The sequence below is a fragment of the Entelurus aequoreus genome, linkage group LG12 (genome assembly GCF_033978785.1).
Source record: "Entelurus aequoreus isolate RoL-2023_Sb linkage group LG12, RoL_Eaeq_v1.1, whole genome shotgun sequence".
NCBI lineage: Eukaryota > Metazoa > Chordata > Actinopteri > Syngnathiformes > Syngnathidae > Entelurus > Entelurus aequoreus.
The window spans coordinates 2,055,788-2,080,174 of NC_084742.1; the positions used below are offsets into that span (position 1 = coordinate 2,055,788).

The 24,387-nt window shown below is 38.4% G+C and overlaps 1 protein-coding gene across 1 annotated transcript; it reads left to right on the forward strand.

The window, feature by feature from the left end:
• The first annotated feature begins 23,186 nt into the window (after positions 1-23,186).
• Positions 23,187-24,035, forward strand: LOC133662638 (small integral membrane protein 30-like). Its single transcript, XM_062066755.1, has one exon. It carries the CDS (start codon positions 23,243-23,245, stop codon positions 23,432-23,434), a length of 192 nt encoding a protein of 63 aa, XP_061922739.1. The 5' UTR covers positions 23,187-23,242; the 3' UTR covers positions 23,435-24,035.
• Positions 24,036-24,387: the final 352 nt, after the last annotated feature.

A 24,387-nucleotide genomic window follows, 5' to 3' on the forward strand; every position in this document is an offset into this window, starting at 1 on the left:
TTCATAAGTAAATGGAACGGACGTCTCGCAGCCGTCGCCGGCCCTGAGAGGCTGCAAAAGTGCAGGTTGTATGAAGACTTGTTCTTGGATGTACTGTCAGACACCATCTTCTCATCAATGCATTGTCTTTCACTTGGTTCTGTTGGAACATCTGGCATTGAGCTGACAACTAAGGAGCGAGCCGGTAAAAATAGCCGAGATCAAGGGTGGGCAAACATGTTCTTTTAAAAGGGATAGACAAAAAAAAGTAGCATTTATTGAGGATGTAATGATGCAATCTCCATTACCTGACTTGCAGCCCGCATAGCATCTGTCGCTGCAGTGTTTTGAAAAATGAAAGCAACCTTTCTAAAAATGTCCACGACTTGTAGGTGTTTCCGTTAAAGCAGGCCTGGGCAATTATTTTGACTCTGCCGTTTCTTTTCTTCTCTCCTCTTCTCCCCTGTCCCTTGCGAGGGGGAGTTGCATAGCTCCGGTGGCCATGGATGAAGTGCTGGCTGTCCAGAGCCGGGACCCCGGGTGGACCACTAGCCTGTGCATCGGTTGGGGACATCTCTGCGCTGCTGACCCGTCTCCGCTCGGGATGGTTTCCTGTTGGCCCCGCTGTGGACTGGACTCCCGCTGATGTGTTGGATCCACTGTGGACTGGACTTTCACAATGTTATGTCAGACCCACTCAACATCCATTGCTTTCGGTCTCCCCTAGAGGGGGGGGTGTTACCCACATATGCGGTCCTCTCCAAGGTTTCTCATAGTCATTCACCGACGTCCCACTGGGGTGAGTTTTTCCTTGCCCGTATGTGGGCTCTGTACCGAGGATGTCGTTGTGGCTTGTACAGCCCTTTGAGACACTTGTGATTTAGGGCTGTATAAATAAACATTGATTGATTGATTGACTCGTGGGGCCACATTTAGAGAAAAGAAATGTGTCTGGGGGGCCGGTATATCTATTTTTAGGAACACTAATACAAAACCTCACAATAATGTCGGATTGAATGCTAAAAACGTTATGACAGACCGCCTTGAAGGCCTACTGAAATGAGATTTTCTTATTTAAACGGGGATAGCAGATCCATTCTATGTGTCATACTTGATCATTTCGCGATATTGCCATATTTTCGCTGAAAGGATTTAGTAGAGAACATCGACGATAAAGTTCGCAACTTTTGGTCGCTGATAAAAAAGCCTTGGCTGTAGCGGAAGTAGCGTGACGTCGCAGGTTGTGGAGCTCCTCACATCTGCACATTGTTTACAATCATGGCCACCAGCAGCGAGAGCGATTCGGACTGAGAAAGCGACGATTACCCCATTAATTTGAGCGAGGATGAAAGATTTGTGGATGAGGAAAGTGAGAGTGAAGGATTAGAGGGCAGTGGAAGCGATTCAGATAGGGAAGATGCTGTGAGAGGCGGGTGGGACCTGATATTCAGCTGGGAATGACTAAAACAGTAAATAAACACAAGACATATATATACTCTATTAGCCACAACACAACCAGGCTTATATCTAATATGCCACATAACAAACACCTACCCCCTCCCGTCCATATAACCCGCCAATACAAATCAAACACCCGCACAACACACTCAATCCCACAGCCCAAAGTACCGTTCACCTCCGCAAAGTTCATACAGCACATATATTTCCCCAAAGTTACGTACGTGACATGCACGCACGTACGGGCAAGCGGTCAAATGTTTGGAAGCTGCAGCTGCGTACTCACGGTAGCGCGTATCCAACTCAAAGTCCTCCTGGTAAGAGTCTCTGTTGTCCCAGTTCTCCACAAGCATGCGTATCCAACTCAAAGTCCTCCTGGTAAGAGTCTCTGTTGTCCCAGTTCTCCACAAGCATGCGTATCCAACTCAAAGTCCTCCTGGTAAGAGTCTCTGTTGTCCCAGTTCTCCACAAGCATGCGTATCCAACTCAAAGTCCTCCTGGTAAGAGTCTCTGTTGTCCCAGTTCTCCACAGGCATGTGTATCCAACTCAAAGTCCTCCTGGTAAGAGTCTCTGTTGTCCCGGTTCTCCACAGGCCAATGGTAAAGCTTGACTGTCATATTTCGGGAATGTAAACAATGAAACACCGGCTACGTGTTTGTGTTGCTGCAGCCGGCCGCTAATACACCGCTTCCCACCTACAGCTTTCTTCTTTGCAGTCTTCATTATTCATTAAACAAATTGCAAAAGATTCACCAACACAGATGTCCAGATTACTGTGGAATTTGGCGATGAAAACAGACGACTTAATAGCTGGCCACAATGCTGTCCCAAAATGTCCGCTACAATCCGTGACGTCACGCGCAAACGTCATCATACCGAGACGTTTTCAGCAGGATATTTCGCGGGAAATTTAAAATTGCACTTTACTAATCTAACCCGGCCGTATTGGCATGTGTTGCAATGTTAAGATTTCATCATTGATATATAAACTATCAGACTGCGTGGTCGCTAGTAGTGGCTTTCAGTAGGCCTTTAAATGGAATGGAATTTACCATTTTTTTACTGAATGAGACACCCAGAATGTACATGAAAATAAAGAATGTGGGATTTACAATATTAACTATGAATGATAAAACACGGAATATTGACAACATATGAACGTCACACCCCCTCTCGATCGACATATTTTACAATCAAGCGAAACGTAACAAAAATGCAACAAACAAAGCGGAATATGAACGCGAAGGGTAAAAAAACCCCACCTACAATCTGATACATCTGATACATCACTAAGTGTCAGAATAATTGTATAGAAGTTATCACACAACTTTGGGTTCCATTGAGTTCAGCTCGCCCGCCGAGAAGACAAACGCCGTCTTTCATCTTATCAAGAAAAAGGCTTGTAAAACTCCACTGTGTGCGATGGGATGCGACATGGAGGTGTCGGTTTCTTTGATCTATTGTCAGCCACAGGAAGATTTCTACAAAGCGGAGAGGAAGCAGGACCTGACACCGCTCCAGGACACCTTTTCTTTGAACTGTCTATGACCGAGTGCAAAAGCTGTTTATGACCACCTCCCCTTAGGAGTAGCTGCGTAATGTAATGTAATGCTATGTCACCAGAAAATGCCCAAATAAAGGAGGAGCGCGTTGGGACTGCCCTTAGAGCGTGGTGGGCGACTGTACGAAGTTGCAGCCCAGACGTTTCTCCTCATGAGCTAAATTGAATCCTGTCTCTGTTTGATTTCTTTGCTTCTTGTCTTGTCTAATAGATGTCATCGGTGTTTGATCCTGACACTAAGCTTTAGAACTTTGTTATAAAAATCTCCTTCCACGTCTGTCCCTGACACCCGCATTTCAGGCTCGCTCTGGAAACACTCTGTGGAAACGCTCCCCACCCACACTGCTTGGGGCCTCGTCTGAGCTGCTGTGACTTATATTACCATAGTAACTAATTAGGTTACCATAGTAACTAGTATATCATGCAAAAGCGCAGATTCCAACCATTGAAATACTTTGTGTAGTTCAAGACTTACGGTCATTTGAAAACATGACTGCACATCATAATGGCAGCTACACTTTCCATCTTAAAGATCTAAAAATAATATTTGGGAATGTACGGTGGGCCAGATTGAAAAGCTTAACGGGCCGCATGTGGCCCCCGGGCCTTAATTTGCCCAGGTCTGCATTACAGGGTGTTTTGCCGTAATTCTCGTAAAATCTTGTCCCCCGAGACTCCACTTTCAGGACAATATTGCAGCCACAATGTTGGCGTGATGTCAATAGAAGACAAAGGCGGTGGGTAATCGCTCAAAGGCAACGTCCTTATGGATCCATTGACATTGATTGGGCATGTGGGTCTCTCCTGTCTCTTTTCCCAGTAAGGGACTTGTCGACCGATGGGAAGCGAGACCAAGACCTGTCTGCCCTAGTTGTCCTTTATATATCTAGAAATGGTGATCCTTTAAGAGATAGGCATTTTCCGCAGGTGTCAAGAAGGTAACAAATACAAGAATGGCGCCCCGCTGGTTCGGTGTTGAAGTGACCTCTAAATGCGAAAAAAGTGTTTCCATCATGATTTTGCGAAACACTAACTTTTTTCGGACCATATGGCGCACCGGATTAAAAGGCGCACTGCCGATGAGCAGGTCTATTCAGGTCTTTTTATAAGGCGCATTAAAGGCCTACTGAAAGCCACTACTAGCGACCACGCAGTCTGATAGTTTATATATCAATGATGAAATCTTAACATTGCAACACATGCCAATACGGCCGGGTTAACTTATAAAGTGACATTTTAAATTTCCCGCTAAACTTCCAGTTGAAAATGTCTATGTATGACGACGTATGCGCGTGACGTCACTAAATAAACGGAAGTATTGGTACACCATTGAATCCAATACAAAAAAGCTCTGTTTTCATCGCAAAATTCCACAGTATTCTGGACATCTGTGTTGGTGAATCTTTTGCAATTTGTTTAATGAACAATGAAGACTGCAAAGAAGAAAGTTGTAGGTGGGATCGGTGTATTAGCGGCTGGCTGTAGCAACACAACCAGGAGGACTTTGACTTGGATAGCAGACGCGCTAGCCGACGCTAGCCGCCGACCGCACGGATGATCGGGTGAAGTCCTTCGTCCTTCCGTCGATCGCTGGAACGCAGGTGAGCACGGGTGTTGATGAGCAGATGAGGGCTGGCTGGCGTAGGTGGAACGCTAATGTTTTTATCATAGCTCTGTGAGGTCCCGTTGCTAAGTTAGCTTCAATGGCGTCGTCAGCAACAGCATTTTTAAGCTTCGCCAAGCTGGAAATTATTAACCGTGTAGTTACATGTCCATGGTTTAATAGTATTGTTGATCTTTTGTCTATCCTTCCAGTCAGTGGTTTATTTATTTTGTTTCTATCTGCATTTGAGCCCGATGCTATCACGTTAGCTCTGTAGCTAAAGAGCTTCGCCGATGTATTGTCGTGGAGATAAAAGGCACTGAATGTCCATTTCGCATTCTCGACTCTCATTTTCAAGAGGATATAGTATCCCAGGTGGTTTAAAACAGTGGTCCCCAACCTTTTTGTAGCTGCGGACCGGTCAACGCTTGAAAATTTGTCCCACGGACCGGTGGGGGGGGGGTTAGGGAGTGGGGTGGGGGGTGGTGGGGGGGGTGTATTTAAAAAAAAAAAAATTTAATTTTTTTTTTTTTACATAAATAAATACAATCATGTGTGCTTACGGACTGTATCCCTGCAGACTGTATTGATCTATATTGATATATAATGTATATATTGTGTTTTTTATGTTGATTTCATTAAAAAAATTTTAAAAAAAATAATAATTTCTTGTGCGACCCGGTACCAATCGGTCCGGTGGTTGGGGACCACTGGTTTAAAATACAAATCCGTGATCCACAATAGAAAAAGTAGAAAGTGTGGAATCCAATGAACCCTTGTACCTAAGTTACGGTCAGAGCGAAAAAAGATACGTCTTGCACATTTCAGTAGGTCATATTATGATTTTTTTCAAAATGTAAAAGACTTCCTTGTGGTCTACATAACATGTGATGGTGGTTCTTTGGTCAAAATGTTGCATAGATGATGTTTTACAGATAATTTTCAAGTAGCTTTCTGACAGTCGCTTCAGGATGCGCCGTTTTGAGGGCGGTCTTATTTACGTGGCTCACCTTCGACGGCGTCTTCTCCCCCGTCATCTTTGTTGTAGCGGTGTAGCGTGCAAGGACGGGAGTGGAAGAAGTGTCAAAAGATGGAGCTAACTGTTTTAATGACATTCACACTTTACTTCAATCAATAACGGAGCAGCATCTCCTCATCCGTGGCTCACTAGTGCAACAACAACACTGGAAACCGTCCCACCGGAACTCTCTAATAACTAAAGTTCCTTGGGTGATTATTGTAAACTCACTACACCGGTATGTTTTAGCGCTTTCATGGCGAGTTTACTGACAGATATAAGTAAGAAATTTACACTACTTTATATTAGAAATGGCAACAGTGGAGGATTAATGTCCCATAACAAGAAGATGGAGAAAAAGAAGAAGCTTATCGACTACGGTGTCGGCATGAACTACAAAGGCGGATGGGTGCAATTCTTCAGGACTTATGCAGATCCCAAATACATATCAGCAGGTACCAAAAGATAAGAAAAGTTGTTTTTGAATAATATTGCAAAACAAAACGCCAGTTAATCAATGTTCCCTCTAATTGTTCATGTGTGTGAGCAAACACAAAAACTCCCGGAGCATTGAGTGGAGCACATGTGAGCAACATCACACGTGGCAATACCAGCAGCACACCCGTCTCAAACCAATCTTTTATAATAACACTCAAATGAGAGGAGTCATTTTCATGAGATTATTTTGTAATATTAGTGATTTGGCCCACTTGTGATGAAAATAAAAGAAATCCTGTTTTTCATAAGCTATGGATTAGTATTGTACAATATGTCTGGGTGGGGATCCTGCTTTGGAAATCATTTGTACCCCTTTCAGAGATCACATTTAGTTCCCCTTAAACATCCTCATGTTGCACAATGAAATGTAAGCATAGGATGAAGTGTGCATTCCTGTAACTTTCTCTAGTAACAGCATTCCATGATTAATATCAATAAATTAACATTAATAATAAATAACAGTAGAATAAGCACACGTATGACTGAGGAGTCATAGTGTAACTTTGTGTGGTGTTTGAGTTGTCCGACTTTTTGTGTGGCCATAAACGCACCAGTGGTTTAGTGCTATGCGTGTTGGTGACAGATGACAAGTTGGTTTTGGCCTGGTTTGTACGGCAGAAAATGACTAGTTTTTAGAGATAGAAGTTTTTTACTCATGTTTTTGGTGTGGTTATGTCCAAATATAAACAGTTTTGCTCAATAAAGTGATCGATATAATTCCTGTCCTCGAAGCATCTCGATAGACTTTACAATAATTGAACGGTGTTGACGAACACCGTTAGGGCCGCTTGTTGCCACTGTCACTCAGAGTTGCATTGCAAAATTACACAGAATAAATGTGTTTATTTTGTTTAGAATTCAGATGGGATTTGATTTGGTGCGCGGCATATATTTGCTGTGCGCAGAGGACGCTTCAGCAGTGCGCAATTGCGCAGGCGCGCACCTTAGAGGGAACGTTGCAGATAATATGTCTTACCTTATACACACACCATAATAATACTGGTATGTTGAAGCACAGTACAATCCATCAAGCGGTGCGGCTTCATAGCTTACTAAAGTCGTACTAAAACGTTTTGATAGATTTTTGAGCGTCGTGTGTAATGTTCTATATTTTCAATGGAGTCTACACATATCTCTTATGTGTGACTGCCATCTACTGGTCACACTTATCATTTCACCGTGTACCAAATAAAATAGCTTTGAGGTCGGTAAGCACAACCAAAATTATTCCGTACATTAGGCGCACCGGGTTATAAGGCGCACTGTCGAGTTTTGAGAAAATTAAAGGCTTTTAAGTGTGCTTTATAGTCCGAAAAATACGGTATATTTAATATATCATAAGATTTTCTGTTCAAATAAAAGCAATAACGACCTTTTTTTGCGGTCCCCTTTATTTAGAAAAGTATCAAAAAGTATCGGAGTACATTTTGTTACTGGTACCGAAAAATTGGTATCGGTACTACCCGATCCAGAACTATGAAACAAGTGCCAATGTTGTCAGTATTAGAGTGGCCCTTTAACCATGTTGCACAAAGGTAACACATTGTGCACTATCGCACGTTTGACATCATTTCATTGCATCATTTGCTTGACTGTGCAAAAACTGATGTTTTTTTGGGTGGGTTTTATTTTATTTTACATCTTAAACCACAATTTACTGCCACTCGACTGCAATAGCAGATTAATGGAGAAGCACTTAACGAGCCAGCATCAATGCAACGTTGCCAAGAGTGTGGCGACCTCACTTACTAATATCTGCGAGAAGTTCAATTGCGGTTTTTGTTTTTTTTCTCTCCCTTTCGGGACTGTGATTTGTGCACCTGCGTATGTTGTGCGTCTCCCATAGAAATGCGCACTGCAGATGATGAAGCAACCACATGACTGTGTTCATCATAGCAAGGCGTAGAGGTGACATTTACACTATGAAATGAAATGTGATGAGCTATCCATCTCCCTTGCATATATTGTGCGCGCACACACACACACATTTTCTTGTATTTGTTACCTTCTTGAGACCTCCGGAAAATACCAACCTCTTTAGGACCAGCCTTTCTAGATATATAAAGATTTGTATTTACATTAATAATATACACATACTATGCCAATATAAAAAAAGCTTGTTGTGAAAAATGAGTTGGAATTTCACAAGAAAAACTTAGAATTTTGAAAGTATTATAGTAAAAGTCGTAATTTTACTCGACGTGAGTCAAAATTTTATAAGAAAAACTGAACATGAGTGCAGTATTATGATAAAAGTTGGAATTTTACTCAATAGAAGTCGTAATTTTACAACAAAAGCTTAAAATGTCTGCATTTTTATGAAAAGAGTCATAATTTTACTCGATAAAAGTTAAAATTTTAGAAGGAAACTTTAAAGTGTTGCCAATATTATAACAATAATCGGAATTTTACTTGACTTTTGTCATAATTTTACTCAACAAAGGTCACTATTTTACAAGAACAATGAAACAATTGGCAATATTGGGATAAAAGTCAGAATTTTGAAAGACAAATGTCACCATTTTGCATTAAAAAGTAATGATTTCACATAGAAAAGTTTTTACGAGAAAATATTGCAATATTACAGAAACAGAAAGAATAAGAGAGATTGTTCCCAATTTTATAAGAAAAAAGTTGACACATTGTGAGAAAAAGACTGCTTTTAGTTATTTTTTTATTTTTTTTGTAATTGTTTTTTCATCTTCATTATTTACTTCAAGTTATTACAGTATGTCTCTATACACATATTTATTTTACTTTTTTAAATTCATTTTGGCCAAAGGGGGTGCATTTCAATTTCTTACACACACTTGTTATTACATATGTTGGCCAGAGGGGGAGCACTTCAAATTGTTGCACACACTTGTTATTTCATATGTTGACCAGAGGGGGGGCACTTTTAAAACCGACACACAGTCAATTTGAAAAATCCCTCCTTCTTGGGACCACCATAATTTTGATAGATTTCACCACCAGGGGTGCAAATGAGACATTCTCTATTAGATGCAATGGTTTTCCGTATTGGGACCATGATTTATGTCCTAACTTGTTCACCGGTCCTCATATTGAAGGTAATTTTCCTTGTTGATGTCTCAAGAAGGGTAGAAATACAAGAACACACACACACACACACACATTCTTATATTTGTTACCTTCTTGAGACCTCCAGAAAAAAGCTACCTCTTTAGGACCACCCTTTCTAGATATATAAAGATTTGCCAATATAAAGAAGCTTGTTGTGAAAAATGAGTTGGAATTTCACAAGAAAAACTTTGAATTTTGAAAGTATTATAGTAAAAGTCGTCATTTTACTCGAAGAGAGACAAAATTTTATAAGAAAAACAGAACATGAGTGCAGTATTATGATAAAAGTTGGAATTTTACTCAATAGCAGTCGCAATTTTACAAGAAAAGCTTAAAATGTCTGCAATTTCATGAAAAGAGTCATAATTTTACTCGATAAAAGTAATTTTAGAAGGAAACTTTAAAATGTTGCCAATATTATAACAATAATCTGAATTTTACTTGACTTTTGTCATAATTTTACTCAAAAAATGTCACTATTTTACAAGAACAACAAAAAAAATTGGCAATATTGGGATAAAAGTCAGAATTTTATATGACAAATGTCACCGTTTTGCATTAAAAAGTTATAATTTTACATACAAAAGTAATAATTATACGAGAAAATATTGCAATATTAGAGAAACATAAAGAATATGAGAAATTGTTCCCAATTTTATGAGAAAAAAGTAAAAACATTTTTTTGTAAATTTAGTAAAAAAATATATATATTTTTGTTTGTAATTGTTTTTTAATCTTCATTATTTACTTCAATGTATTACAGTATGTCTTTATACACATATTTATTTAACTTTTTAAAAAAATACATTTTGGCCAAAGGGGGCACATTTCAATGTCTTACACACACTTGTTATTACATATGTTGGCCAGAGGGGGAGCACTTCAAATTTTTGCACACACTTGTTATTTCATATGTTGACCAGAGGGGGAGCACTTTTAAAACCGACACACAGTCAATTTGAAAAATCCCTCCTTTTTGGGAACACCCTAATTTTTGATAGATTTCACCACCAGGGGTGCAAATGAGACATTTTCTATTAGATGCAATGGTTTTCCGTATTGGGACCATGATTTCGGTCCTAACTTGTTCACCGGTCCTCATATTGAAGGTATTTTTCCTTGTTGATGTCTCAAGAAGGGTAGAAATACAAGAACACACACACACACACACTCTCACACACACACACACACACATTCTTATATTTGTTACCTTCTTGAGACCTCCGGAAAATACCTACCTCTTTAGGACCAGCCTTTCTAGATATATAAAGATTTGTATTTACATTAATAATATATACATACTATGCCAATATAAAAAAAACTTGTTGTGAAAAATGAGTTGCAATTTCACAAGAAAAACTTAGAATTTTGAAAGTATTATAATAAAAGTCGTCATTTTACTCAACGCGAGTCAAAATTTTACAAGAAAAGCTGAACGTTAGTGCAATATTATGATAAAAGTTGGAATTTTACTCAATAGCAGTCGCAATTTTACAAGAAAAGCTTAAAATGTCTGCAATTTCATGAAAAGAGTCATAATTTTACTCGATAAAAGTAATTTTAGAAGGAAACTTTAAAATGTTGGCAATATTATAACAATAATCGGAATTTTACTTGACTTTTGTCATAATTTTACTCAAAAAATGTCACTATTTTACAAGAACAACAAAAAAATTGGCAATATTGGGATAAAAGTCTGAATTTTATATGACAAATGTCACCATTTTGCATTAAAAAGTAATAATTTTACATTAAAAAAAGTGATAATTCTACGAGAAATATTGCAATATTACAGAAACAAAAAGAATATGAGAAATTGTTCCCAATTTTATGAGAAAAATTTTTTTTATAGTAAATTTAGTAAAAAAAAAAAAAAAAAATGTGTTTGTAATTGTTTTTTAATCTTCATTATTTACTTCAAGGTATTACAGTATGTCTTTATACACATATTTATTCATTTATTTTTATTAATTTTGGCCAAAGAGGGCACATTTCAATTTCTTACACACACTTGTTATTACATATGTTGGCCAGAGGGGGAGCACTTTAAATTTTTGCACACACTTGTTATTTCATAGGTTGACCAGAGGGGGAGCACTTTTAAAACCAACACACAGTCAATTTGAAAAAATCCCTCCTTTTCAGGAACACCCTAATTTTTGATAGATTTGACCACTAGGGGTGCAAATGAGACATTCTCTATTAGATGCAATGGTTTTCCGTATTGGGACCATGATTTTGGTCCTAACTTGTTCACACCTCCTCATATTGAAGGGACTTTTCCTTGTTGATGTCTCAAGAAGGGTAGAAATACAAGAACACACACACACACACACACACACACACACACACACACATACACACACATTCTTATTATTGTTACCTTCTTGAGACCTCCAGAAAATACCTACCTCTTTAGGACCACCCTTTCTAGATATATAAAGATTTGTATTTACAACATTAATAATATATACATACTATGCCAATATAAAAAAAGCTTGTTGTGAAAAATGAGTTGGAATTTCACAAGAAAAACTTTGAATTTTGAAAGTATTATAATAAAAGTCGTCATTTTACTCACCGCGAGTCAAAATTTTACAAGAAAAACTGAACATGAGTGCAGTATTATGATAAAAGTTGGAAATTTACTCAATAGCAGTCGCAATTTTATGAAAAGAGTCATAATTTTACTCGATAAAAGTAATTTTAGAAGGAAACTTTAAAATGTTGCCAATATTATAACAATAATCAAAATTTTACTTGACTTTTGTCATAATTTTACTCAAAAAATGTCACTATTTTACAAGAACAACAAAAAAAATTGGCAATATTGGGATAAAAGTCTGAATTTTATATGACAAATGTCACCATTTTACATTAAAAAGTAATAATTTTACATTAAAAAAGTGATAATTCTACGAGAAAATATTGCAATATTACAGAAACAGAAAGAATATGAGAAATTGTTCCCAATTTTATGAGAATTTTTTTTTTATAGTAAATTTAGTAAAAAAAAATAAAATTTTTTGTTTGTAATTGTTTTTTAATCTTCATTATTTACTTCGAGGTATTACAGTATGTCTCTATACACATATTTATTTAACTTTTTTTTAAATAAATTTTGGCCAATGGGGGCACATTTCAATTTCTTACACACACTTGTTATTACATATGTTGGCCAGAGGGGGAGCACTTCAAATTTTTGCACACACTTGTTATTTCATATGTTGACCAGAGGGGGAGCACTTTCAAAACCGACACACGGTCAATTTGAAAAATCCCTCCTTTTTGGGAACACCCTAATTTTTGATAGATTTCACCACTAGGGGTGCAAATGAGACATTATAAAGTACTATCTATCTATCTATTCTCTATTAGATGCAATGGTTTTCCGTATTGGGACCATGATTTCGGTCCTAACTTGTCCACACCTCCTCATATTGAAGGTACTTTTCCCTGTTGATGTCTCAAGAAGGGTAGATATACAAGAACACACACACACACACACACAGACACACACACGCATAGTGACTCAGTGTGATGTACTTGGCTGTCAGCGAGATTTGATGCAGGGTACACATCGGAGTGCATCTGAAGAAAACTTGATCACCTTGAGTAAACGCTCGTTTACGGGCGTCCTATTTATTCTGGTGGGGGGGAAAAAAGATGCAAATGAAATGGAACCCCCCCCCCCCATTTCTCCCCCAAAAAAGGGGCTGAACATTCATATTTTGATGGGTGGCCAACAGCTGCACATGTAATGCTCTCTGCAGGGTTACGGTCCTGACAGACGCCCTCGTTAAATTTGGGGCGGTTTAACGACAACATAGTTGCTCTTGAAGTGAAACCACGCAGATGGACGGTTACTACTGTGCTCGACACAATAACAACTTCAAGCACTGATGAGTCACTGCGTCCAATTATCTTCTTTTTTCTTCTTCTCCCCTCACCAAACAATGCAGCGTTGAAATGATTAGCATTTAACAAAGCAACATGGCGTCGCAATGCTTGTCGAGACTCCTTCTTGCCTCCGACGTGAGTTACCCTGCGTCATTACTGATAGTGATGTGCGGATCGATACGGAAATAGCGATACAGCCGATACCAGATTGATTGCTTGATTGAAACATGTATTAGTAGATTGCACAGTACAGTACATATTTCGTACAATTTTCCAACTTGTTTAAGTCGGGGTCCACGTAATCAATTCATGGTACAAATATATACAATCAGCATAATACAGTCATCACACAAGTTAATCATCAGAGTATATACAAACCCCGTTTCCATATGAGTTGGGAAATGGTGTTAGATGTAAATATAAACGGAATACAATGATTTGCAAATCATTTTCAAGCCATATTCAGTTAAATATGCTACAAAGACAACATATTTGATGTTCAAACTGATAAACATTTTTTTTTTTTGCAACTAATCATTAAGTTTATAATTTGATGGCAGCAACACGTGACAAAGAAGTTGGGAAAGGTGGCAATAAATACTGATAAAGTTGAGGAATGCTCATCAAACACTTATTTGGAACATCCCACAGGTGAACAGGCTAATTGGGAACAGGTGGGTGCCATGATTGGGTATAAAAGTAGATTCCGTGAAATGCTCAGTCATTCACAAACAAGGATGGGGCGAGGGTCACCACTTTGTCAACAAATGTGTGAACAAATTGTTGAACAGTTTAAGAAAAAGCTTTCTCAAGCAGCTATTGCAAGGAATTGAGGGATTTCACCATCTACGCTCCGTAATATCATCAAAGGGTTCAGAGAATGTGGAGAAATCACTGCACTTAAGCAGCTAAGCCCGTGACCTTCCATCCCTCAGGCTGTACTGCATCAACAAGCCACATCAGTGTGTAAAGGATATCACCACATGGGCTCAGGAACACTTCAGAAACCCACTGTCAGTAACTACAGTTGGTCGCTACATCTGTAAGTGCAAGTTAAAACTCTCCTATGCAAGGCGAAAACCGTTTATCAACAACACCCAGAAACGCCGTCAGCTTCGCTAGGCCTGAGCTCATCTAAGACGGACTGATACAAAGTGGAAAAGTGTTCTGTGGTCTGACGAGTCCACATTTCAAATTGTTTTTGGAAACTGTGGCCGTCGTGTCCTCCGGACCAAAGAGGAAAAGAACCATCCGGATTGTTATAGGCGCAAAGTTGAAAAGCCAGCATTTGTGATGGTATGGGGGTGTATTAGTGGCCAAGACATGGGTAACTTACACATCTGTGAAGGCGCCATTAATGCTGAAAGGTACATACAGCTTTTGGAGCAACATATCTTGCCATCCAAGCAACGTTACCATGGACGCCCCTGCTTATTTCAGCAAGACAATGCCAAGCCACGTGTTACATCAACGTGGCTTCATAGTAAAAGAGTGCGGGTACTAGACTGGCCTGCCTGTAGTCCAGACATTGAAAATGTGTGGCACCTGCAATGTGAGAAGGGAGACCCCCGGACTGTTGAACAACTTAAGCTGTACATCAAGCAAGAATGGGAAAGAATTCCACTTCAAAAATGTGTCTCCTCACTTCCCAAACCAACACTGAGTGTTGTTAAAAGGAAAGGCCATGTAACACAGTGGTGAACATGCCCTTTCCCAACTACTTTGGCACGTGTTGCAGCCATGAAATTCTAAGTTAATTATTATTTGCAAAAAAAAAAAAAAGTTTATGAGTTTGAACATCAAATATGTTGTCTTTGTAGCATATTCAACTGAATATGGCTTGAAAATGATTTGCAAATCATTGTATTCCGTTTATATTTACATCTAACACCATTTTCAACGGGGTTCGTACATTGAATTATTTACAATCTGGGGAGTGGGTTTTGGAGGGGGTTGGGGCGGGGGGGGGGGTGGTGGGGTTAGGTTTGGTTGATATCAGCATACTTCAGTCATCAACAATAATATCATCTGAGAAATGGACATTGTAACAGTGTAGGTGTGACTTGGTAGGATATGTACAGCGAGCGGTGAACACAGTGAGCTCAGAAAGCATAAGAACAAGTATATACATTTCATTATTTACATTTGATTATTTACAATCCAGGGAGGTGGGATGTGGTGGGGGGAGGGTGTTAGTCTAGGGTTGTAGTTGCCTGGAGGTGTTCATTTAGTGTGGTTTTGAAGGAGGATAGAGATGCCCTTTCTTTTACACCTGTTGGGAGTGCATTCCACATTGATGTGGCATAGAAGGAGAATGAGTTAAGACCTTTGTTAGATGGGAATCTGGGTTTAACGTGGTTAGTGGAGCTCCCCCTGGTGTTGTGGTTATGGCGGTCATTTACGTTAAGGAAGTAGTTTGACATGTACTTCAGTATCAGGGAGGTGTAGCAAATTTTATAGACTAGGCCGGGGGTCGGCAACCTTTACCACTCAAAGAGCCATTTTGACCCGTTTCACAGAATAAAGAAAAGAGCCACAAAACTCTTTTAAAATTTAAAGTGAAATAACACTGCATACAAAGTTTTTTTTTGCTTTGTGCTATGTATAAACCAGAGGTCTCAGACACGCGGCCCGCACCTTAATATGAAAATGTAATGTTAGTGCGGCCCGCGAGTTTTATATGAATGCCGCTTGACAGCATCACACTTGCCAACCCTCCCAATTTTTCCGGGAGACTCCCGAATTTCAGAGCAACTATTCTCTCGAATGTCTGCTGATTTTCACCCTATGAACAATAATAAGGGCGTGCTATGATGATTTGCGCCCTTTACAACCTGTACAAACAGCTCGCCAGCCCAGTCACATGTTGTATGCGGCTTCTGCAGACACACATAAGTGACTGCAAGGCATACTTGTTCAACAGCCATACAGGTCACACTGAGGGTGCTCGTTTAAACAACTTTAACACTCTTACTAATATGCGCCACATTGTGAATCCACACCAAACAAGAATGGCAAACACATTTCGGGAGAACATCCGCACACCGTAACACAACATAAACACAACAGAACAAATACCCAGAATCCCATGCATCCCTAACTCTTCCGGGCTACATTTTACACCCCCGCTACCAGCAAACCCCATCGGTGATTGAGGTGGGCGGGGTTGGGGGGAAGGGGCGGGGTTTGGTGGTAGCGGGGGTGTATAATGTAGCCCGGAAGAGTTAGGGATGCATGGGATTCTGGGTATTTGTTCTGTTGTGTTTATGTTGTGTTACGGTGCGGATGTTCTCCCAAAATGTGTTTGTCATTAGTAAGAGTGTTAAAGTTGTTTATATCACAACCCTCAGACAGATGTATATATATATATATATATATATATATATATATATATATATATATATATATATATATATATATATATATATATATATATATATATATATATATATATATATATATATATATATATACACTACCGTTCAAAAGTTTGGGGTCACATGTAAATGTCCTTATTTTTGAAGGAAAAGCACTGTACTTTTCAATGAAGATAACTTTAAACTAGTCTTAACTTGAAAGAAATACACTCTATACATTGCTAATGTGGTAAATGACTATTCTAGCTGCAAATGTCTGCTTTTTGGTGCAATATCTACATAGGTGTATTTCCAGCAACTATCACTCCAGTGTTCTAATGGTACAATGTGTTTGCTCATTGGCTCAGAAGGCTAATTGATGATTACAAAACCCTTGTGCAATCATGTTCACACATCTGAAAACACTTTAGCTCGTTACAGAAGCTACAAAACTGACCTTCCTTTGAGCAGATTGAGTTTCTGGAGCATCACATTTGTGGGCTCAATTAAACGCTCAAAATGGCCAGAAAAAGAGAACTTTCATCTGAAACTCGACAGTCTATTCTTGTTCTTAGAAATGAAGGCTATTCCACAAAATGGTTTGGGTGACCCCAAACTTTTGAACGGTAGTGTATATATATATATATATATATATATATATATATATATATATATATATATATATATATATATATATATATATATATATATATATATATATATATATATATTTTGCTCTTTAATCTTATATTTTCACTGTTGTTGTTTTTTTTTTTTATAGATATTATTTGAAAATACCCAAATGTCAAAATTTTAGCAGACACGTTAGGTATATGTGAACAAAGTATCGGTATTTTACTGCATTCCACATCCCTAAATGAGTGTGGTTCAGGTCATGCTGTGTATTTCAACACACAAGACACAGGGAAAATCCATTTGACATGTCCTTTTTGCTGTGCGCAATTTATAATGGATGGTGCACCGGAGCGCCGTAAAAGCAGCAATTGCTCGAAAGGGTCTCGGGTTTGCGAGAAATCAATTTCAGGGCATAATTAATCACCAGCAACAAATATTTGTCTAAATCAGGGGTGCCTAAACTTTTTCCCTCCAAAGGCCAAAGTGAAAATGTGCCAATGTGCCGCGGGCTAAACATAACAGTTTTAAAGCGTGAAACGCAAATAGTCAAAAAGTTCCTATGTTTAGTTCCAATAACAATGATGGAAGGCAACTCGTTAGCCAACTAGTTAGCCTTGCGAACATGCCATCAATGATTGTGTGAGCGTTTATTGCAGGGGTCGGCAACCCAAAATGTTGAAAGAGCCATATTAGACCAAAAATGTAAAAAGAAATCTTTCGAGAGCCGCAAAAATGTAAAGCTTTATTTAGGTCTTAAAAATAAAGACAACACATGAAGTAAGTGTCTATATTAGCCTACTATCAAAATGACTGTGTTGCAGGCTGACGCAAATCTTCAATGACAAAAATGTCTGAATGTAATATTTATTCTACATATTTTTACAACATGGGAAAACTATGTACAACGGAGGCTTCTCAGAGGGTGAAATAACTCCTGGAAATGACTGGTTTAAGAACGGCCAAAGGTCGTCCAAGTTAAAGGAATCAGCAGCCTGTCTTTTTCTAATGGATTTATTACAATCTTTGCAAGCTGGATAATGTTTGCTGTGGTCTGGAACAACATGGCACTCAAACAACTATCAGAACTGCAGGCAATATTACACACAGATAATGTGTCATGAGACATGCAAATATAAATTAAACACACAGAGGACATAAGTAAAGGAAATTAAATGAGCTCAAATATACCTACAAGCGAGGCATAATGATGCAATATGTACATACGGCTATGTATGCATGCATGTTAGCATCGATTAGCTTGCAGTGACCAAATATGCCTGATTGGCACTCCACACAAGTCAATAACATCAACAAAGCTCGCCTTTGTGCATTCACGCACAGCATAAAACGTTTGGTCGACAAGATGAGACAAAGAAGGAGTGGCATACGACACGTCTTTCTGTGGCAGCGTCGGAGAAAGTTGTACATGTAAACAAACTACGGGGAGTTCAAGGACCGCCGAAATTCAAGGAACACCAACGTTTACTCTCATCGGTGAAACATGTTTAATATAAACAATGGGATTTCTTACAATTAGGGAGGTTTGTGTCATGTTTGTCCTCATACAGAAACCATATTAAAAATTAAAAATATACCTTTTTCCATTTTCATAAATTGGAAAAAAAAAGCCCTAGGGAGCCACTAGGGCGGCGCTAAGGATCTAGAGCCGCAGCTCGCGGAACCCCGGTTAAGTGTGTCCCATACATTTTCACTTCCAATACCATACGAATATTGATCCGATCCAATATCAGCAGGAATCAAACATACTTATATTATTTAGTAGTATGGAATGCTTGAAAGGGTTTGATCGTGTGAAATTACTCAAACAGAGAACAATCAATCAATCAATCGATCAATGTTTATTTATATAGCCCTAAATCACAAAAGTCTCAAAGGGCTGCACAAGCCACAATGACGATAGGTATGGAAAACACTAACCTATTTATTATTACCTGTTTGGAATGGACTTCTGCTGTCTTTAAGCTGAAGTGGAGTGGTGATTGTTTTTGGCGACGCCTCGTGATCACAAAAATGTATTAAGTTAAGTTCATGATACGGACACATTTGTTACTGGATCCTTTCTAATATGCTCCTGCCTTGGAGACCGTGTATGTGTAAGTCATATGTAACTCTAATTATTTGATACTTGTTTATATTGACTAATGTATTGTTTTGTTATTCAATGATTATTACATATGCCGAGCTTGTGTGCTATTGTGTGCTTAGCTGTTGTGTAGCTGCGAGCTCTGAGTCTCGCCTGTAGCTTAGCGTGTTTATCTTTTGTACTTGACTTGACTAACATAGAAGAAACGACGTGCATCTTGGAGGACATTTATTGGTGCAAGACAATACGCCGCTTGTATCGCACATGATATCACACACAGGTAAACACGCCGCAGGGCTGCTTGGATCGCACATGATATCAGCGGCAAGACTTCTTGTAGTAAAACTAATATTGGAAAGTTTGGACGCAAGCCGACATAATCCGATACTTGTTGTTTTTATGCTGATATTGGACCTATATGTGATATCAATATGGACTGGACTCTCACACTACTAACTCGATCCACTCAACGTCCATTGCACCGGTCGCCCAGGGGGTTGGGACGGTTTGGGTGGTAAGGGGGGGGGGGGGGGTTCCCACATCTGCGGTCCTCTCCAAGGTTTCTCATTGTATCCCATTGGGTTGAGCCGAGGATTTCGTTGTGGCTTGTGCAGCCCTTTGAGAAACTTGTGATTTAGACCATATAAATAAACTTTGATTGATTGATTGATTAAATCGGGGCACCTCTAGTGAGTTTAAACGGTCTGTATTATATTTGCAAACGACTTGGCGGGGAAAATTTGCCTCCCGGGCCCCACTTTGGGCATCCCTGGGGCCGTACTTATCAAGCTTCTTAGAATTACTCCTAAGAAGTCTGCTAAGAGTTGACTTAAGAGTAAATAAATTCTTGGCTGAAAGCTGCACTTAAAAGTTAGTTATCAAGCGTCTTACTCACACTTTCAGCGAAGTGTAGGACTGAATCTTAAGTGTCACACTCAGAGCTGAATTACGACATTACTATGTGCCGTAAACGGAATTTTAGGTGACGTCATTTCTGTGTCCATAGAAATGACCAATCACGGAAGGGAATCCGTTGTCTAAGAATAAAGAAATATCTTGGAAATATTTAAGTGGACAATGGGAGTGTATATTTTGACAATAAACTACAAAATAATACAAAACAAACTAGTCCCCGCCGGCACTCACGCTACCGCTCCCTCTCTTCTCTCGCCCACACACTCACTGACGTCACTCACCTCACGGCCACACACATACGCTACTGTCATAACATTTTCTTTCCAATTCATTAATTAGGCAACTAATTTGAAACTGGTGTGGGTGGCTCTATATATACTAGCCCACTGCAGACACATGCAGAAATCAACAAGGAATCGAAAAGTATTAAATCTGTGACAAAAATAATATCCGCTCTGTCTAAACGATACCGTTTGATCAGCTGCTCGTCATCAAAAAAAAAAAAACATTGTTCCGTTCCCTGAACGTTGGCGCACGTCTCTCTCGCCTCAGTGCCATCCCCTGCTGGCAACTCCTAACCACTTAAGACACCTCTGAAGGTCTCTTAAATATCGTGGAGAGTAGGAGTGATTCTTAGACTTAAGAACGTTGATAAAAAGCTTGTATTCTTAAGTTTGAGAGTAGGAATAAATTTCGCAAATTCTCAGGACTTAAGTGTAAAATGGCACTCTAAGAAGCTTGATAAGTACGGCCCCTGGTCTATACATTGTAAAGACTAGTTGAGACTGGATGATAGTAATAATAGCTGGGCTTAATAAATAGTAATAAAAATGCATAATTTGATGAATAAATATGACATATATATATATATATATATATATATATATATATATATATATATATATATATATATATATATATATATATATATATATATATATATATATATATATATATATATATATATTAGGGGTGTGGGAAAAAATCGATTCACGATTCTCACGTTGTGCGATTCAGAATCGACTCTCATTTTTAAAAAATCGATTTTTAAAAAAAAAATTTTATATATTATTATTTTTTTCTATTTTTTTATTAATCAATCCCACAAAACAATACACAGCAATACCATAACAATGCAATCCAATTCCAAAACCAAACCCGGCCCAGCAACACTCAGAAGTGCAATAAACACAACAATTGAGAGGAGACACAAACACCACACACAACAAACCAAAAGTAGTCAAACAAAAATGAATATTATCAACAACAGTATCAATATTAGTTACAATTTCAACATAGCAGTGATTAAAAATCCCTCATTGTCATTATCATTAGACATTTATAAAAAAAAGAACAATAGTGTCACAGTGGCTTACACTTGCATCGCATCTCATAAGCTTAACAACACACTGTGTCCAATATTTTCACAAAGATAAAATAAGTCATATTTTTGGTTCATTTAATAGTTCAAACAAATGTACATTATTGCAATCAGTTGATAAAACATTGTCTTTTACAATTATAAAAGCTTTTTACAAAAATCTACTACTCTGCTTGCATGTCAGCAGACTGGGGTAGATCCTGCTCAAATCTATGTATTCCATCAATAGACAATTGTTTTGAATCGGGAAAAATATCGTTTTTGAATCGAGAATCGTGTTAAATCGAAAAAATAGATGTATAATCGAATCGGGACCCCAAGAATCGATATTGAATCGAATCCCAAAGATTTACAGCCCTAATATATATATATATATATATATATATATATATATATATATATATATATATATATATATATATATATATATATATATATATATATATATATATATATATATATATATTACCAAATAAACGCCCTTGGGCAAATAACCGCCCATGTCCTAATAGCTGACCCCATTTTATATTTATATATATATATATATATATATATATATATATATATATATATATATATATATATATATATATATATATATATATATATATATATATATATACACTACCGTTCAGAAGTTTGGGGTCACATGTAAATGTCCTTATTTTTGAAGGAAAAGCACTGTACTTTTCAATGAAGATAACTTTAAACTAGTCTTAACTTGAAAGAAATACACTCTATACATTGCTAATGTGGTAAATGACTATTCTAGCTGCAAATGTCTGCTTTTTGGTGCAATATCTACATAGGTGTATAGAGGCCCATTTCCAGAAACTATCACTCCAGTGTTCTAATGGTACAATGTGTTTGCTCATTGGCCCAGAAGGCTAATTGATGATTAGAAAACCCTTGTGCAATCATGTTCACACATCTGAAAACACTTTAGCTCGTTACAGAAGCTACAAAACTGACCTTCCTTTGAGCAGATTGAGTTTCTGGAGCATCACATTTGCGGGGTCAATTAAACGCTCAAAATGGCCAGAAAAAGAGAACTTTCATCTGAAACTCAACAGTCTATTCTTATTAGAAATGAAGGCTATTCCACTAAATTGTTTGGGTGACCCCAAACTTTTGAACGGTAGTGTATATATGAAAAAAATACTTGAAAATATATACACCCCCCCACCTCAACCTTCCCCCCTCCATCTCCCAAATTCGGAGTTCTCAAGGTTGGCAAGTATGACATAGCCTTCCCTAAGCTTCAATGCCTTTTCTTAGGCGCACTTACCTTTTGTTTATTTTTTTGGTTTCAGCATTAGATACCTTTTTACCTGCACACTGCCTCCCGCTGTTTCCGACATCTACAAAGCAATTAGCTCCCTGCTGCCACCTACTGATATGGAAGAGTATTACACGGTTACTCTGCCGATCTCTAGACAGCACCGACACTCGACAACAACACGTCATTTGCAGACTACAATTACTGCTTTGCAAAACAATTTTTTTTACCCCAAATAGTGTGCCGCGGCACAGTGGTTGAAAAAACACTGCGGTAGTGAAACAACTGGAATTGTGTGATGCATCACATTGTATCATATGCATGTTCCAAATAAACTGAAACTGAACTGAACTAAGAAGGGGGCGCGCCTTAAGAGAAGCTGCATTGCTATTGGCTGATCAATGCCGGAAGTCCCGCGCTTCTGTCAGGTGACTGTGACGCAACACTCAAGCGACAGAAGAGCCAAAACATGACGCCCGAACGCCAATTTCCCCGCGTTGCGACAGCTCTTACCGGCCTGACGTTCCTCCAGACGATCACCCCCGCCGCGGCGTACGATGGCGGCGACGCGGTGGCCCTGCTGCTGGGAACTGTCATCGCCATCGTGGCTTTCTGCACCTGCCTGGGCTGGTATGCGAGGAAGCGAAACAGACTGCTGTGAGAAAGCATATCTTGCTTCTTCTGCTTGCCTGCCTTCTGATTATCCAACTACAAACTAAACATGAACATATATCCTTCTGTGGACGTCCTGGAGTAAAGTTTGATGATTCCAGAACCGGAAACACGTGCTGGAGCAGAAGCGGAAGTAAAACCTATTATCATCTTGCACTTCTTTTTTCAGCACCAAATACTGCTGTTGCTTCTTTGCTATAAGACTTCTGCGCATATTCCCCCCTGGCGAAACATAAAACACAACACAATGTATGAATGTATCTCCTTCTGTGGACATCTTGGAGCAAAATTTGGATCACAAAAGTTTGTAAAGCAGTACCGGAAATACGTGCTGGACAAGAACCGGAAGTAGGACCTAATAGCAACATGCACTTCAGATACTGCTGTTGCCTCTTTACTTAAAATGCTTTTGTGAATATTCTCTGTAACAGTCTTGCTTTTTCTTAATTCCACAGCCCAGTATGTGGGTTTTCAACATCATTTGCTAAATAAAAGAACATAAAGGAGGATGTTTAGTTATGTATTTTTTCTTCTTCTAAACAATACGTGTGTTTTCAACATTATTTGCAAAATTAAATAACTTAAACGAGGATGTTTAGTTATGTATTTTTTTCTCTAAAGAATACCTGTTTTCAACATTATTTGCAAAATAAAAGAACATAAACGAGGATGTTTAGTTATGTATTTTTTTTCTAAACAATTTGTGTGTTTTCAACATTATTTGCAAAATAAAAGAACATAAACGAGGATGTTTAGTTATGTATTTTTTTTCTAAACAATACGTGCGTTTTCAACATAATTTGCAAATACGAGGATGTATAGTTATGTATTTTTTTCTCTAAAGAATACGTGTTTTCAACATTATTTGCAAAATAAAAGAACTTAAACGAGGATGTTTAGTTTTTTTTTTTTCTAAACAATGTGTGTTTTCAACATTTGCAA